General features: G+C 32.5%; 1 protein-coding gene across 1 annotated transcript; it reads left to right on the top strand.

The window, feature by feature from the left end:
• The first annotated feature begins 281 nt into the window (after positions 1 to 281).
• LOC134722372 (uncharacterized) lies at positions 282 to 14771 on the top strand. The gene is made up of 7 exons (XM_063585989.1): positions 282 to 357; positions 3638 to 3988; positions 4817 to 5095; positions 9728 to 9820; positions 10853 to 10954; positions 13573 to 13606; positions 14565 to 14771. Exons 1-7 carry the CDS (start codon positions 282 to 284, stop codon positions 14635 to 14637), a joined length of 1008 nt encoding a protein of 335 aa, XP_063442059.1. The 3' UTR covers positions 14638 to 14771.
• The last annotated feature ends 31 nt before the right edge of the window (positions 14772 to 14802 follow it).

The raw sequence follows: 14802 nt of genomic DNA, 5'->3' as shown, positions 1-14802 counted from the left end.
CTTCAGAAGGAATTCTTGGACATAATAAATTACAGTTGAGATGTTCTTACACAACTGTGACAGGGGAATTTGTTACAGGTGTAAACATTCAGGCTAAAATAAATGGGCAGTTTAAATTTTTAGCCACATTTTTCACACCATCAGTTCCTTTAAATGCCACTTTAACAACTGATGGGAATTATTTAACAGAGAGAGTGACACTTACCAACCCAACATCTTCATCTTCAGACTCAGCTTCAATACAGTTTTCTCAGATATCTTGTGAGGACGAGACAGAGTATATGTGTCAAGTAGCATATGTAGGTTCAAGTGGAAGTACCACTGTGGATTCTGGTGTTGCAAATATTAATGTTCAAGGTAAATAATTTTTTGATTGAGTTAAGTCTGCCAATTGATATTTTATCGTATGTTTTTTTTATGTTGTGATGTTATGCTATTGTTTCAGAAAAAGAGAGAAGGTTTGGATCCATTAAAACGTTTAATCCCGCTGCAAATGTTTGCACTTGTCCTAAGTCAGGAATCTGATGTACAGTAGTTGTCGTTTGTTTATGTAATATATACGTGTTTCTTGTTTCTCGTTTTGTTTATATAGATTAGACCGTTGGTTTTTCCGTTTGAATGGTTTTACACTAGTAATTTTGGGGCCCTTTATAGCTTGTTGTTCGGTGTGAGCCAAGGCTCCGTGTTGAAGGCCGTACTTTAACCTATAATGGTTTACTTTTTCAATTGTTGTTGGGATGGAGAGTTGTCTCATTGGCACTCACACCACATCTTCCTATATCTGTATAAGTCATTTAAATTCTCAAAAATATTGCCTTTGATTGGTCTAAAAATTATGTGTTAACTAATAATGAGTAGACCTCATGTCACAGTACAATGCATAAATTATTAGTTAATAGAAAAACACAAAATATATAGAATATCGATTTATGACGCAAAATCAGTACATCCAGCGCTATAATTGCTATTATTCATCTCACAGCCTTCAACACAAAGCTTAAAAAAAGTCTTACCTTAACGAAAGTTAACGAAAGTTAAAGACGGTTCCTAACACCGGCTTTAGTGAAACACCACACTATCGGTCCAGGTAAAAAAAAAAGAACACATTAATTAGAAATATGTACACATTTCAAACAAAATAGTTCCTACTTATAATGGTAAATATTAAACTGTTTAGCATTTAGTTTAGAAAATAAGGTATCAGATGGAAAGTGATACACTGCTGAAAAGTACATGTTATTCAAAGTTGGCATGTATGTATGTAAAATATGTTACAAAAAGATCGTTAGGTCTGGTGAACCTTTTAACCGACTATCATGCAAAAAATCACACAATTTTATTAAAAACCTTTACAGGCTCAAAGAGAACATGCATGCTTACCTTGTTAATACATACCGTACGTGCATAAGGCGATTGAGATTTGTTAGAATTTCAAGTTTTCATGATATTGAGAAAAATTTGTAGACATTTAATAACGATCATTATTTGGACTATAAAGGATATAATTATCAAGATTAAAATAAAAGAAAACAAAATAATCCGAAAGGAATGAAAATTGTCATTGAAGAGGAATTATTTCTATAAGGAGTCGTCTAACAGTTTCATATAAATTAGGCCACGAGCATCACCGAAGAGACATGTATTGTTGCAAAGCGCATCTGGTGCAGGAAAATTAGTACCGTTAATGTTATTTCTACTACTGGGTCGATGCCTCTACTGATGGACTGTAAGTCCCCGATTGTATCACCAGTCAAGTAGCCAGTACTTTGGTACTGGCATGTAAATACATATTTTTTGTGTTATTAAAATTTGCTGTTAAAAATGTTAGAAATTTTTATAAATTAAGGAATGTATCATTAACCACCACATTATTAATGACATATGTGAAACCAGTCCCTAGGGACGCACTAAATAAATATAGACAGTAGGTAAATATCAACATTATGTATATTTTTATACAGTGGAAATCCACTCTATCGGCTTACAATATAATAGACAAAACTATCATTTTACACGTATGTTCTTTCTTGAATCATGTTGACTGACATCGGATAAATGTTGTAGAACAATAATCCCTAGTAATGTTCTGGACCAAATCTGCATACAATGACCATGATTGAAGCAGCTAAGCGTCTCTCTATTCACCGGCGAAGGGAACCAACAACCACCAAAAGGTCCAAGGACACGGTTATCGTCCTTTGGTTTTCATTGTCTACGAATATAGTCCCCAGTGCAAACAGTGTATAACTTGCATGATTTATTCGATACACTTTCCCAATTTGTTTCTTAATATTAGATGCATGAAATATCAAGTAGGGGGATGTAATTACATGTTAAAAGCATTTGGGTGCTGAATATTTTTGTTAAGTTGTGATTTGGTGTAGTTTAAAAAGGTCCAATTTTATTACGTCTAAAGCTGTCAAACTGAATTAACACCCCCTTATTACAGAATTGTCAATAGTTTGAGTTAGAGCTAGTAGAAGTGTTATAATTTTGATATTAGTGGTCTCACTGGTAGTCACTACACAGTAAAAATCGTACCTACAAAGAGCAGATGCGATTTTTTAAATTTGAATTTATTGTCTAAAAGAAATGAACTACGAAATACCTGTGTTCTCGGGCCAAAATATCATTGAAAAACTAACAAGCTTAAAAACTAAAAGCATTAAAATTAGGAATGTTAACTCGATGAATATACTCCAGTACTCACTCGAAAAAATATCTGCAAATTGGAAACACAAACTTATTTTATGTGTTCTGGGTCTCTGACTTATGGACGTTAAACTCTAAAAAAGTCTCTCCAAAAACAAGATAAAAGTCTTCGGAATTGAATACAATGATTAAAAGCCTGTGCTATAATGTAGACGGGCAATAATCTACTCAATAAGTTAATAAACATCGAAAGAAAATAAACAGTATTAGAAAATGATAAAGACACACTTTTACATATCAAGATAGTGGTGATAATTAAAACTTACTGATGCATTTAACCGTTTTCTGATAATCGACAGGTTGTTGTCAACTTATTCTGGAACGAGTCGATTTTCCAACTTTACTACAAAACTAACAGTTCTGGTCATGAAAATATGTGCTCTGACGGTACAGGGATCGGGAATGTCTAAGACATGATTGGCATCAGAAAGGCTCGTCACAACCAGTGTACTCGAGTACTCGTTGGCAACCTTAATTACAATGAGTAAACATAAGCACTAAAAATAAAGATTTCCTCCACACAAGGACTTTATATGAATCATAAATACTAGTACATTTCATATGCTTAAATCTTATTTGGAAAGGCTTACTATATTACTGAGAGGGGTAGCAGAAACAACACGATGAACAAGTATCATTCATCTTATCTTTTTGGTGAATAGTTGCAATCATACAGCATCTCCTTACTTTTATATTAAGCCATAAATGTCTTGTTTGTCCTACTTAAGCACGATATATAGAACAAGACTAGCATTGTTGCACTTTTAATAAATGAAGGACATAAGGGAAATCTAAGGGTGCGATTCCAATTCACATTCAGTCTATTAATTATCATTGAGAGTACTTTGCATGCAAACAATTCGATAATGCAATTACATAAACACAATGTACTGCTCACTAAATATTTAAAAAAATTATATATCAGGTAATCCAGAACAACCTGACAGAAGACCAGTATATATACCATCAGCTGGGATAAAAGAAGGCAACAATGTTGTCTTCACATGTACGGGTAATGTTGGCAAACCGCAAGGCAAGTTCAGATGGGTGAGATACAGACGTAACTCTGATGGTGTTACGATACAGGAAACACCATACGAACAAGAAACAACTACAGCAGCAGTAATGTCAGGAACCTGTACATATAATGGTACCAGTTCGCTGACACTGAAAATGGAACAAATAGATAATAATGCTGTAGTCAGATGTCAGGTTGTTTATCAAAATGTACCACAGGGGATTTTATACAAACAGACAGAGGGCGTTAATGTTTATTGTAAGTAGAGGTTTAATAAGTTTTGATACATGTTTATCCTTCCATGGCATGTGTACAGTTTTAATCATAAGGATCGAAAAGTTACGAGGAACACAAAAAAAAACAATATACAATTGTTTAAATGTTTGGATCCGCATCATTGCAGACATTGTTTCCAAATGTTTCAAGGGAGATAAACAGTTCACAATAAAAACTTTTTGCATAATGGGGATTATACGAACAAAAAACAATATAAAACATTATAAGTCGAAATTCATTGAAAATTGTCTTTTGTAAGCTTAAGCGTCAAATATCTCTCACAAATTATATACGAATACACATACGTGTACAGTTGTGGAAAGCATATATCAGAGAGCAAATCATAATCCAAATTTGCATATATTATATCTGTAATAAAATCAACGGTACCAATTTTGTTGCACCAGATGCGCATTTCGACAAAACATGTCTCTTCAGTGATTCTCGTGGCCAAAATATTTGAAATCTAAAGCTTATATAAAAGATGAAGAGCTATAATCCTAAAGGGCCAAAAAGTATAGTCAAATTCGTGAAAGGAATCAGAGCTTTACATGAGGGAGATACATTCCTTAATTCATAATAATTTCTAATATTTTGTAACAACAAATTTGAATAACACAAAAAATCCGTATTTTCATGTAAGTGCTATTTGATTTATGTTAATATTATAAAAATTAATATTCTGTAAAGGTGTATAAAAATGCTTTAAAAAAGATTTTTTTCCAAAATTCATTGTGCAGGAAATTATAAATAGTTGTTGGAAAATTTTTGCATGTGTTATTATATTTTTTCTCAATATTTGTTCCATAGATAGTGTTAGGAATGTACAAGTAACAAAATCTCCCAGCAATCCAACATTTGCTGAAGGAGCAGGGCCCATAACTCTGACATGTACATCAGATGGAAATCCTACTGTAACAGATTATACTTGGCACAAAGAATCCAACACCAGTGTGTCGCTATGGACTAGTTCTTACTATGTCATCAATAATGTTGTCGTTAATGAAACAGATAACTACATATGTGTGGCACAGAACAGTTTTAATGGACAAACATTCAACATGAATAACTCTATACACATACAAATAGGTGAGTAAACAAACACACACACATATCAATGATGTTGTGGTTAATGTAACTACATATGTGTAGCACAAAAGAGTTTTAATGGACGGACATTCAACATGAACACCTCTTTGCACATACAATTAAATGAGTATTTTCAATCCACTTACCAACCCTAGCCCAAACACGGAAAATAAGGAGTGAGAGAGATCAATAATGTTCAGTGTATATAAAGTGCGAATCCAACTAGTTTATTTTTACTGTCATATGCGGGTATGTCTATTGTAGAATAAAGGATCATGGGAAAACTGTATTTGTTTACGTTTTGAAAATACCAAATTAATTGATTTGAAGGAAAGTTTTTACATATTTTCATTGTGATATGTCTTTATTATGAACAAACAAAGCATTAAAGTTCAAATAAGTGTTATAAAAGCAACATAATATAGCATATCGATTATTGTAAGCGATCCATTTTAACTATAGATGCGATGAATTATCACTGTTAGTGCAGTCATTTCTGATGTGGAATTTTCGAAGATGCGGGGATTTTTATTGTAGAATTATGTGATAAATGCACTTGAAACAAATGAAAAAACTAAGTTGATGACTTTAGAATTTATGATAAATGTTTTTTCAATATTTTGAAATACAAACTCCTCATTCATTCTTTATCAAATACATAGCTTTTCAAACTAGTATCAAAAACGCTTCTCAAAATGTCATATTGTATTCTTCAAATTACGTGTTTCCTTGATTTAAAAAAAAATTAAAAGATATTTCTGTATTTTTTTGAAGTCAAAGATTGATATGGCGGAGTTTAAGTACAGTCTGTGTAAAATAGAGACGAGTACATTTGAAGACGTTATCTTCCACGCAAGGAATACACTTGCGAACAGATAAATTTGCATCTTGAAACGCAATGGTGACAGTAAAGCTTATAAAAGATTAACTTTCCCAGTTGTACCCTCAATTGCTTCAATTTCTATATTCTGAAAAGACAGTTTTGGTAGAATAAATGTTCTTGACTCGATTGTTGCTTGCATGCTTTTTATTGTATAAGGGGAAACGGTATGTGACATAAATTATCCACAGTCATTAAAAAATGAAATGTAAGGTGTGTGGGTGATCTTTTTTGTTTGCATTAGTTCGTGAAGTAGAGCACCCTTGATACAAAAAAAATATATCCGTAATGGACAGCTCGATACCAGAGAAGGATTTGGGGTGGACAGGGGGTTGCCCCCTTTTGGGGAATACATTTGGTTACTTTTATATAGAATCACTGGAGCGGGCCCCCTCTTAGGCAGTCATTGGACCCTACTTATAAAACATTTCTAGATCCGCGAGTGGATACTACCACAGAGGTCAAACAATGCACATTTGGGTAATTGTACACGACATGCATGCTACAATTCATGTTTGATGATCTTAGACCATTTGGACCTCTATGTGGGCTATTTCGGTAACTTGACAAAAAATCCCCAAACTGGATACAAGGTTAGATATAGCATGTCAAAGAACCCCAAATATCCATAAGGTCTTTTGTCTATAAATTTGGAGACCACAAACTTGAAAAAGGGACCAAAAATATAAAAATGCATGTATGGGATACATTTGTTATTGAAGGAATGACTGTAACAATAGGATGAAGATAAAAAAAAATCTTATTCTGGGGTCTGATTGGGGGGGTCTGATCCCTGATCCCGCCTACTGCTTTGTCAGATTCCCGTATCCCGCTTATACTATGCAGTTCTCATTTTTTGAAATTTTCCGTGTCCCGCTATACTTTATTTCTCGTTGTTTTCACGACACGATCATTTGACTTTCACGTGTCACGCTTACAAAAAAAACGGCAATTCCGCGTCACGCTTATACCCCAACGCGACCCACTATTCTACTCTTTTCTGACTCATATTAAGCCCATTATAAATATATTAAAAAAGTGTGTTTTTATCCCTTTTTATCCCGTCTCGTTTCGGTTTGAGTAACAGATAGATAAGATGTCTTATGTGACAATGAGACAACTCTCCATCCGAGTCACAATTTATAAAAGTATATCTTTATACGTCAAAATACGGTCTTCAACATGGAGTCTTGGCTCACACCGAACGGCAAGTTATAAAGGGCCCCAGTGTATAACCTTTTAAAGGGGAAAACCAACTATTGAATCTATATCAAGATGTACGTAATTAGTGGTGAAGTGTCATGTAAATGGATAAAAAAAAACAAGGAAGGATATGGAAATGGATAAAAAAAAACAAGGATAAAGATCCCTATACGATTTTTAAGAAATTAAATGGAATACATTTGAAATAAATGTTATTTCTATTGCATTTATTTAGAGTGTTTTAAAAACAAACTTTTCTCCGTAAGTTAAATTTTATCAAATCCGTCTCTTACTTTATCTAATGTTTGAGCAAGTCGGCTAAATTAAGCTTTACAGCTAATTTCCTAATGCATGTAAAGCAAAACTTTGGTTGACTTGCTTGCTTAGTTTGTATAATTGTTTATACAAACTTTGTAAATAAGACTGACATCTTTAAACCATATGTATCGGCATAGTTTAACCTGTATTTATATAACTATTATATTTGAAATAAATTGGGTGGTATCATAATGATTGTACAAACAAAACAAAAAAGCAAGCACGCTAACTAAAGTCTTGCTTTACATGCTTAAAAAAATACGCTGTAATATATAAAAAATAAATATATAATGCAGTGAAAATGTGCCGCATATACAATAATAATGAATCGCTCTACAGTGAAAATGAAAGAATAGTATCATTATTCGACAGTAAACATGACTCGCATAAAGAAAGCATCTAAGTGGAATTCAGTTCAATATAAAGAAACTGAATGACAAATTCTATTGTAATACAACTTTAATAATTGTGTTGAAATGAATATTTTTTCTGCAACAACATCTTACCTGTTAGTTATAAAACACCTGCACGATCTGTTCGTGAAATGTACTAAATATTCACCTATTTTGGTATATATTTCACAGCTATTTGGATTTAGGCGCGAAAAAAAACCCGTTCGCATCTCTTACTTTGTTTTATTAGTATTATGTGTTTCTTAACATATACTTTTTAACTCCTTTTCTTCATTTTCTTCAAAAATAAAAAAAATTCGTCTGTTAATTTATCATTCTAAATCAAAAATATCTGGCATATACAGTGAAAATGATATTTTAGGATCCGCACTTTACATACACTGATGTTGTGTTAACTGAAACTGAATTAATTTGTGTACCACAGAACAGTTTCAAAGTTCACAAATGCAACTCTATACACATACAAATAGGTGAGTTAACAATCACACACATATCAATGATGTTGTGGTTAATGTAACTCCATATGTGTAGCACAAAACAGTTTTAATGGACGGACATTCAACATGAACACCTCTTTGCACATACAATAAAATGAGTATTTTTAATGGAAAAGAAGGAGAGAGAGAGAGATCAATAATGTTGTGTTAACTGAAACTGAATTTGTGTACCACAGAACAGTTTCAAAAAACACAAATGCAACGTATAGTTATAGGGAAGTTCAAATATATCTGTATATTTTTTTCATTTTTCTGCAGATATGCTCATGACATGACCCTTCTTTATTTGTCCTGTTTTGATGGATGTTCACAACTGTTTGGTAAAATTTACATAACAATTCCACTATTTTTCTTAGTTATTGAATACCTGCGCTTATTCATAAACTCTTAAATGATTGTCGTTATACTGAATTTTGGAATTACTTGAATGACTTGTAGTTCAAAAGATACTGTATGAATGAAATCTTCCGCAAGGAAAACAATGTATACTCGGTCTGGCAATTTGATACAAACCATCGGCATTTGATATATTGAAAAGTAGGTGTTGTGTGGTAACAAAGGTAAAAAAAAAATAGGTTCCCCTACGGCAATTTAAGAGAACGAAGAGGAGCAAACCTCCACAAGTTGAAGCGAGATCCTACAACTCGATTAAAGTTTCCGCAGTATTCGGAGGATACAATAATTCAAACTGGCAGCAGAAATGATACATCCACTCTGGTTAATAAAAAAACAGATTTATAGTAAATAATTCTCTGTGGCAACACAGGAAAATATTGTTGCCTATGGTCTAAAGTAGAACTTCAATGTTCCAAATTTGCACCAATACCTTAAATGATCAAATACTGTAGTATACGGCATTTTAATAAATTAACTAAACATTTTCTCTTTTCGTTGGATATACATGTTGAAGGCTTATTTCACATTTGGATGTTGAACAGCAATTAAAGTTTGTTCCTTTATCTTTGTGTTGTTTTATATATATATTCAGTGCATGTACTTTGATTCTATCAACAAAAAAATAGAATATTTGAACCCAAAAGACGTAACATGCAAAAACTGAAATTGAGAGGATAATGAAAACATAACTATTCATACATCCATGAGTTTTAAAAGTTTATGATTGATGCTTCCTGAAAAAAAAATCCAGAAAGCTTCTTTAATTTGAACACATCAAATGACTACAGTCTAAATCAAATCCATGTCACATTATTACTTTGCACATAAGGGCACTTCTTTTTTTATATTTACTTCCATATAAAACGATATTGATGATGAGATAAAATCTGGATGATTCTATTAACAAATGTAATTTCCTTACCAGACTCTACCACTACACCTTCCACGATAATGCCAACGACAACTATGGCGACTTCTTCTACTAACCATAAAACATCCAGCATTGAGAAAGAAAAAGGTAAAACTCAGATATTTTTTTTTAGAGAAGCTTTCCATCTAAACACATTTGATGCTGACTTATGTTTTAATATTAAATGTATACTGCATACGACAATTGTAAGTGGATATGTATTAAAATATTAAGCATAATTTGCAATCAATGAAACATTTGTCAAAAGATTCAAAAGTTTTAATATCAAGAGAGCAAGTGTCCCTGTTATAAGCATAATCACACAATCGATCAAAATGTTAAACTTAGGATCAAAGAAGAAATGTAATTCTATACATTCTACAAAAATAGCAAACAGAATGAAATACACTTTAATATGTCCACACAAAACAGAATCAATTCCTTTTAACTGTTTGATGCCCATTAAAATAATAACTTTACATGTACAAATGTATGTTTCATGAGAATCGGTTGACTACAATTGGGAAACACTCCAAAGGAAGATATTACTTTCAAAATAAAATACGAAATTCCTGATAGCACGTGCTTCACATGACAATGTCACAGCAATACATTGAGAAACCAATGAACAATTTTGACATATTTCGCATTTACAGTTGTACCATTTCAATGTTATTATCATAATGGAATGCCTATGTTTGTAATTTTACAGGGTGGTTAAAGTGTTGAATGTGCGTTTAAGTTTTTTTTCCGCGCCTGATGCAAATTGATTTGCGGTCAAAGATTTTACACCCCAATAAAATTACAAAACAACGCATTTATTTCTTAAATTTACTGCTAGGAACCGACAGTTTAATGCAAATGATTTTCATTTAAAAAAAAAAACACTGTACGATAAACTATTATCATAAGAATTATAGGTCTCTGCGTTGAAGAAAATAGCAATTGACTGATCAAAATCAAAATTTGTAACTAATGCTATTCATTAAATATTTGAATATTATATTGAGTAATAATTTCAGAGGATTAAATGAAAGAAGAAAAAACTATCGGACAAAAAAATCTCTTACACCAGCATCCAAAAACAAAATTAGATGGTGATTAATGGTATATCACTTTTTAAATTTTGATTTATTATAGAAAGTTTAACAGTAGTAAATTCAATAGTGATTGCTGTGGTGATAGTTCTTGCTGTTTTGCAACTTGCAGAAATTACTTGTTTATATATATTACATAAAAAAGGTATAATATATTATAAAATCAAAACAGAGGGAGTAAATACGAATCAAACTATCTAAACCATATCCAGACATAAAAAGACGACAAGACAACAACTTAAAAAGTGCTACACAGAATACAAATTATTGAGCAAAACGAACCTTAGCAAAACTTGAAGTAATCTTAGGTTATCATGTTGTCACACTAAAATGGAACGTTTACAAAAGCAAAACTGAATTCATCTCTTTTACATTTGTTCTCTAACGACCTTTATTAGTTAATCTAGATGTAAATTCCCGATATGATGCAAAATTAACTGTATCTGAGCTTTCCCTTAAGGCAAGTTATAACGCGCGTCTGGCGTATAAAATTATAATCCTGGTACTTTTGATAACTATATACGGATAGGTTCAATCAACATAGTCACTAGAGTGAAAATTATTGCGTAAAAAGCTCATAATTATATTACAAGTGTTACAGTGGCAGCTCTGCTACAGATTTTATTCATTAGATCATCAGCAGTGATGGTGATACAAGGCTGAAAACATATTCAGTAGATATAATTCGTCTAAAAGCTATAAATTTCCGAAGACAATTTTTTAGTTCTTCTCTCGCCGGGATTCGAACTCCTACTACTGAGATATCGGCTTGCTCTTTGCCAGGACGCGCTAAACCACTCGACCACCATATAAAGCTTTCGGTGGTAAGATGTTACCTTTTCACGTCAGTGTTTATCAAGTGTTGTGGGTTAAGTCATTATATATAAGGCATGAAGATTGATTTTTTACAGATTAGCTGAATTTTCTATCGAAAAGGATCTTACAAACTAATGCAGGATGTATTCTTAGAACTATCTATATTATAAGTATGTCTGGACAAATGAACACTCTTCAGCAGATTTTATGCATCGGATCACCAACAGTGATGGTGATATAAGGCTGAAAATACATTCTGTATTTAGAATTTGTCTAAACATAAGCCCAATAATGCTGGATCTACCTCGACGGGAGTCAAACTCATGCTTCTGATATATCGTGGCACACAATCGCCTGTCACAGTACACGACGCTAGATAATAAAGATAGATATATAAGCATATCCTGTTCGGTAAATAATAATGTTGTTATTTCATAGTGGTGTTGTATTTTCTCGCTTGAGTTCAGCACATTCTAGAATTTGTCCATATTTGTACATGTATTTAACTTATATCTGTCTTAACAGTTTTAGGGGAAATAATTGCGTGCACTTGATGCAATAGTCCTCAATCAATAAGACATCGAATTATCAAATATAAGAGTACAAGGGAAAGACTGTGGATTTGCTATTTAATTCTAGCTCATATTTTAAGTTGAACTAAGGATATATTTTAAGCAAATTTGTGTAACGAGATTAATGTGACGTTGTCATTAATACAAAAAATATACTTTTTTCTAATATTACATTTGGTTCTTGTTGTGTCTCCTTTTTCATATCTTAGTTTGGAATAAGAAGTTCTTATGACAGACCCTTAGATATAAATTGAATAATTGTTAATAAAATTCTATATTCCTATGTCACTAATGCGTTTTTAGAAGGCATTTTTTTAAACCACCATTACACGCCAATGTGACTTATATATCACCTACATTTTATAATGAGGATTTTGAAACGGTATCAAAGAAAACTGATTTTACCTCAATTTGATATTAGTAATGTGACAGTTGTTTTATGTTTAGTCGGTAGGTATTTATGAAGTGGTGAATGTGGTGTGTTTGTATGTAATTGTTCAAGACAATTGGAATATAACAGCATCAATTAAATGCACTACCAATTTCTAAAAAAGGTTTATTATTATTAATCGTTGAAACAGAAAGACAAAGAACACATGCACACATCAACTCTGCATTACTTTAAAACTTGATTATGAGGATTGAAAATCACTGTTTACATCATCGTGATTAAATTTCGGAAGGTTTAGAAAAAAGTAAAATAACACAATAACCGAACTCAGACAGATTTTAAACGTAAAATCCCTTATCAAATAACAACAGTGAACTGACATACTTAGTAAATATAACAATTCGGTTTATATTAATTAGGACGAGAAAAGGTTTCAGTAGACAATATGCAATACACTGTAATTTAAAAATGCTTATAACTGTGTTTTTTTTAACTATTTTGATCTGAGCGTCACTGATGAGTCTTATGTAGACGAAACGCGCGTCTGGCGTATAAAATTATAATCCTGGTACTTTTGAAAACTATTTACACCACTGGGTCGATGCCACTGCTGGTGGACGTTTCGTCCCCGAGGGTATCACCAGCCCAGTAGTCAGCACTTCGGTGTTGACATGAATATCAATTATATGGTCATTTTTATAAATTTTCTGGTTATAAAACTTTGAATTTTTCGAAAAACTAAGGATTTTCTAACCCCAGGAGTAGATTACCTTATCCGTATTTGGCACAACTTTTTGGAATTTTGAATCCTCAATGCTCTTCAACTTTGCATTTATTTGGCTTTTTAACTATTTTGATCTGAGCGTCACTGATGAGTCTTATGTATACGAAACGCGCGTCTGGCGTATAAAATTATAATCCTGGTACTTTTGATAACTATTTTGTATATTTGATGACATGCTACTAATACTGTCTTTAATGCAGGGATTGTAAAATTCAAGAAAGTAAAAAACCAAACGTAAGTATAAATTTACAGAAGCTCCCAATCACCATTGATTTATATTAAACTGTACATAACATGAACACATCTATCATATCTTATGTCAACAAAAAAGTTGTGACTATTGAGCTTAAAATGGAAACCAAAATCATTTGACATTAAATGTACGATCAACAGCTTCATGGATCGGAAACTGATAAATATATCTACTTAGTATTCCGGTTGTCATCCGCATGCCCATTGAAAGAGGGACAAAAGATACCACAGGGAAAGTCAAACTCACAAATAAAAAAAAAACTGAAAACGCCATGGCTAAAAAAGAAAAGGACAAACAGACAAACAATGGTACACATGACACATGATCGAAAGCCAAAGAATAGAACCCCATCAAAAACTAGGGGTGATCTCATATGCGCCGGAAGGGTAAGCAGAACCTGCTCCACATGTGGCACCAGTAGTGTTGCTTATTAGATAACAGATCCGGTAAATATCAGCAGTAAGCAGGTTAAAGTCATATTAACATAGCTAACAAATTGATGAAAATGCCATAAGATGATGTCTGTTGCATACGTATAGTGTCCTTTAGTTACTTGCATACAATTTATTCGATCTTTGCTGTCTGTTGGCCAATTGTCCAATTGAAACTTACATCACAGGAGTCGATTTCACAAAACAAAACTTATGACTAAGATTGATCGTAAATATACTGAATTGCTCATGACCCACGTCCAGTCTAACTGTCTAAGTCGTTAGGTTTTTTTTTCAAATCATTACTGATACATAAAGATGGTTTGCATTTCGTTTTCTGCTGCATGTTTGTATTGAGCATTCAAAGCAATACCAATATTATCTGCTTTCATCAAATATCCATTTTTGTAAGTCTTTTCGAAAGAAAATTAATAGGCTTAATAATAAATATAAGGTGACGCGGTAGGGGAAGCAACTGTCATATATCTTTGTTAGTATTGTGTTTTAGGGTTCATGCTGAAGTCAAAAGTGATAATACACAGGTTCACGTTTACAGTACAATGAATAGAGCTGAAGCATAGCGGAAACAGTAACTACTATAATGAAATCCACTGACGTTTTTACATACCGTCGATATAGATGAATATCTGTATACCGGAAGTTGCTTTTTGATGTCTGTTGTTTTAATAAGGAGTTAAACTACAGTAACTGTTTTTAATGATGTCATCATTTCAAATAATTTCACA

The sequence above is a fragment of the Mytilus trossulus genome, chromosome 6 (genome assembly GCF_036588685.1).
Source record: "Mytilus trossulus isolate FHL-02 chromosome 6, PNRI_Mtr1.1.1.hap1, whole genome shotgun sequence".
NCBI classification, from domain to species: domain Eukaryota; kingdom Metazoa; phylum Mollusca; class Bivalvia; order Mytilida; family Mytilidae; genus Mytilus; species Mytilus trossulus.
Note: the sequence above shows the minus strand (reverse complement) of the source record. Positions and strands in the feature narration are given on the sequence as shown.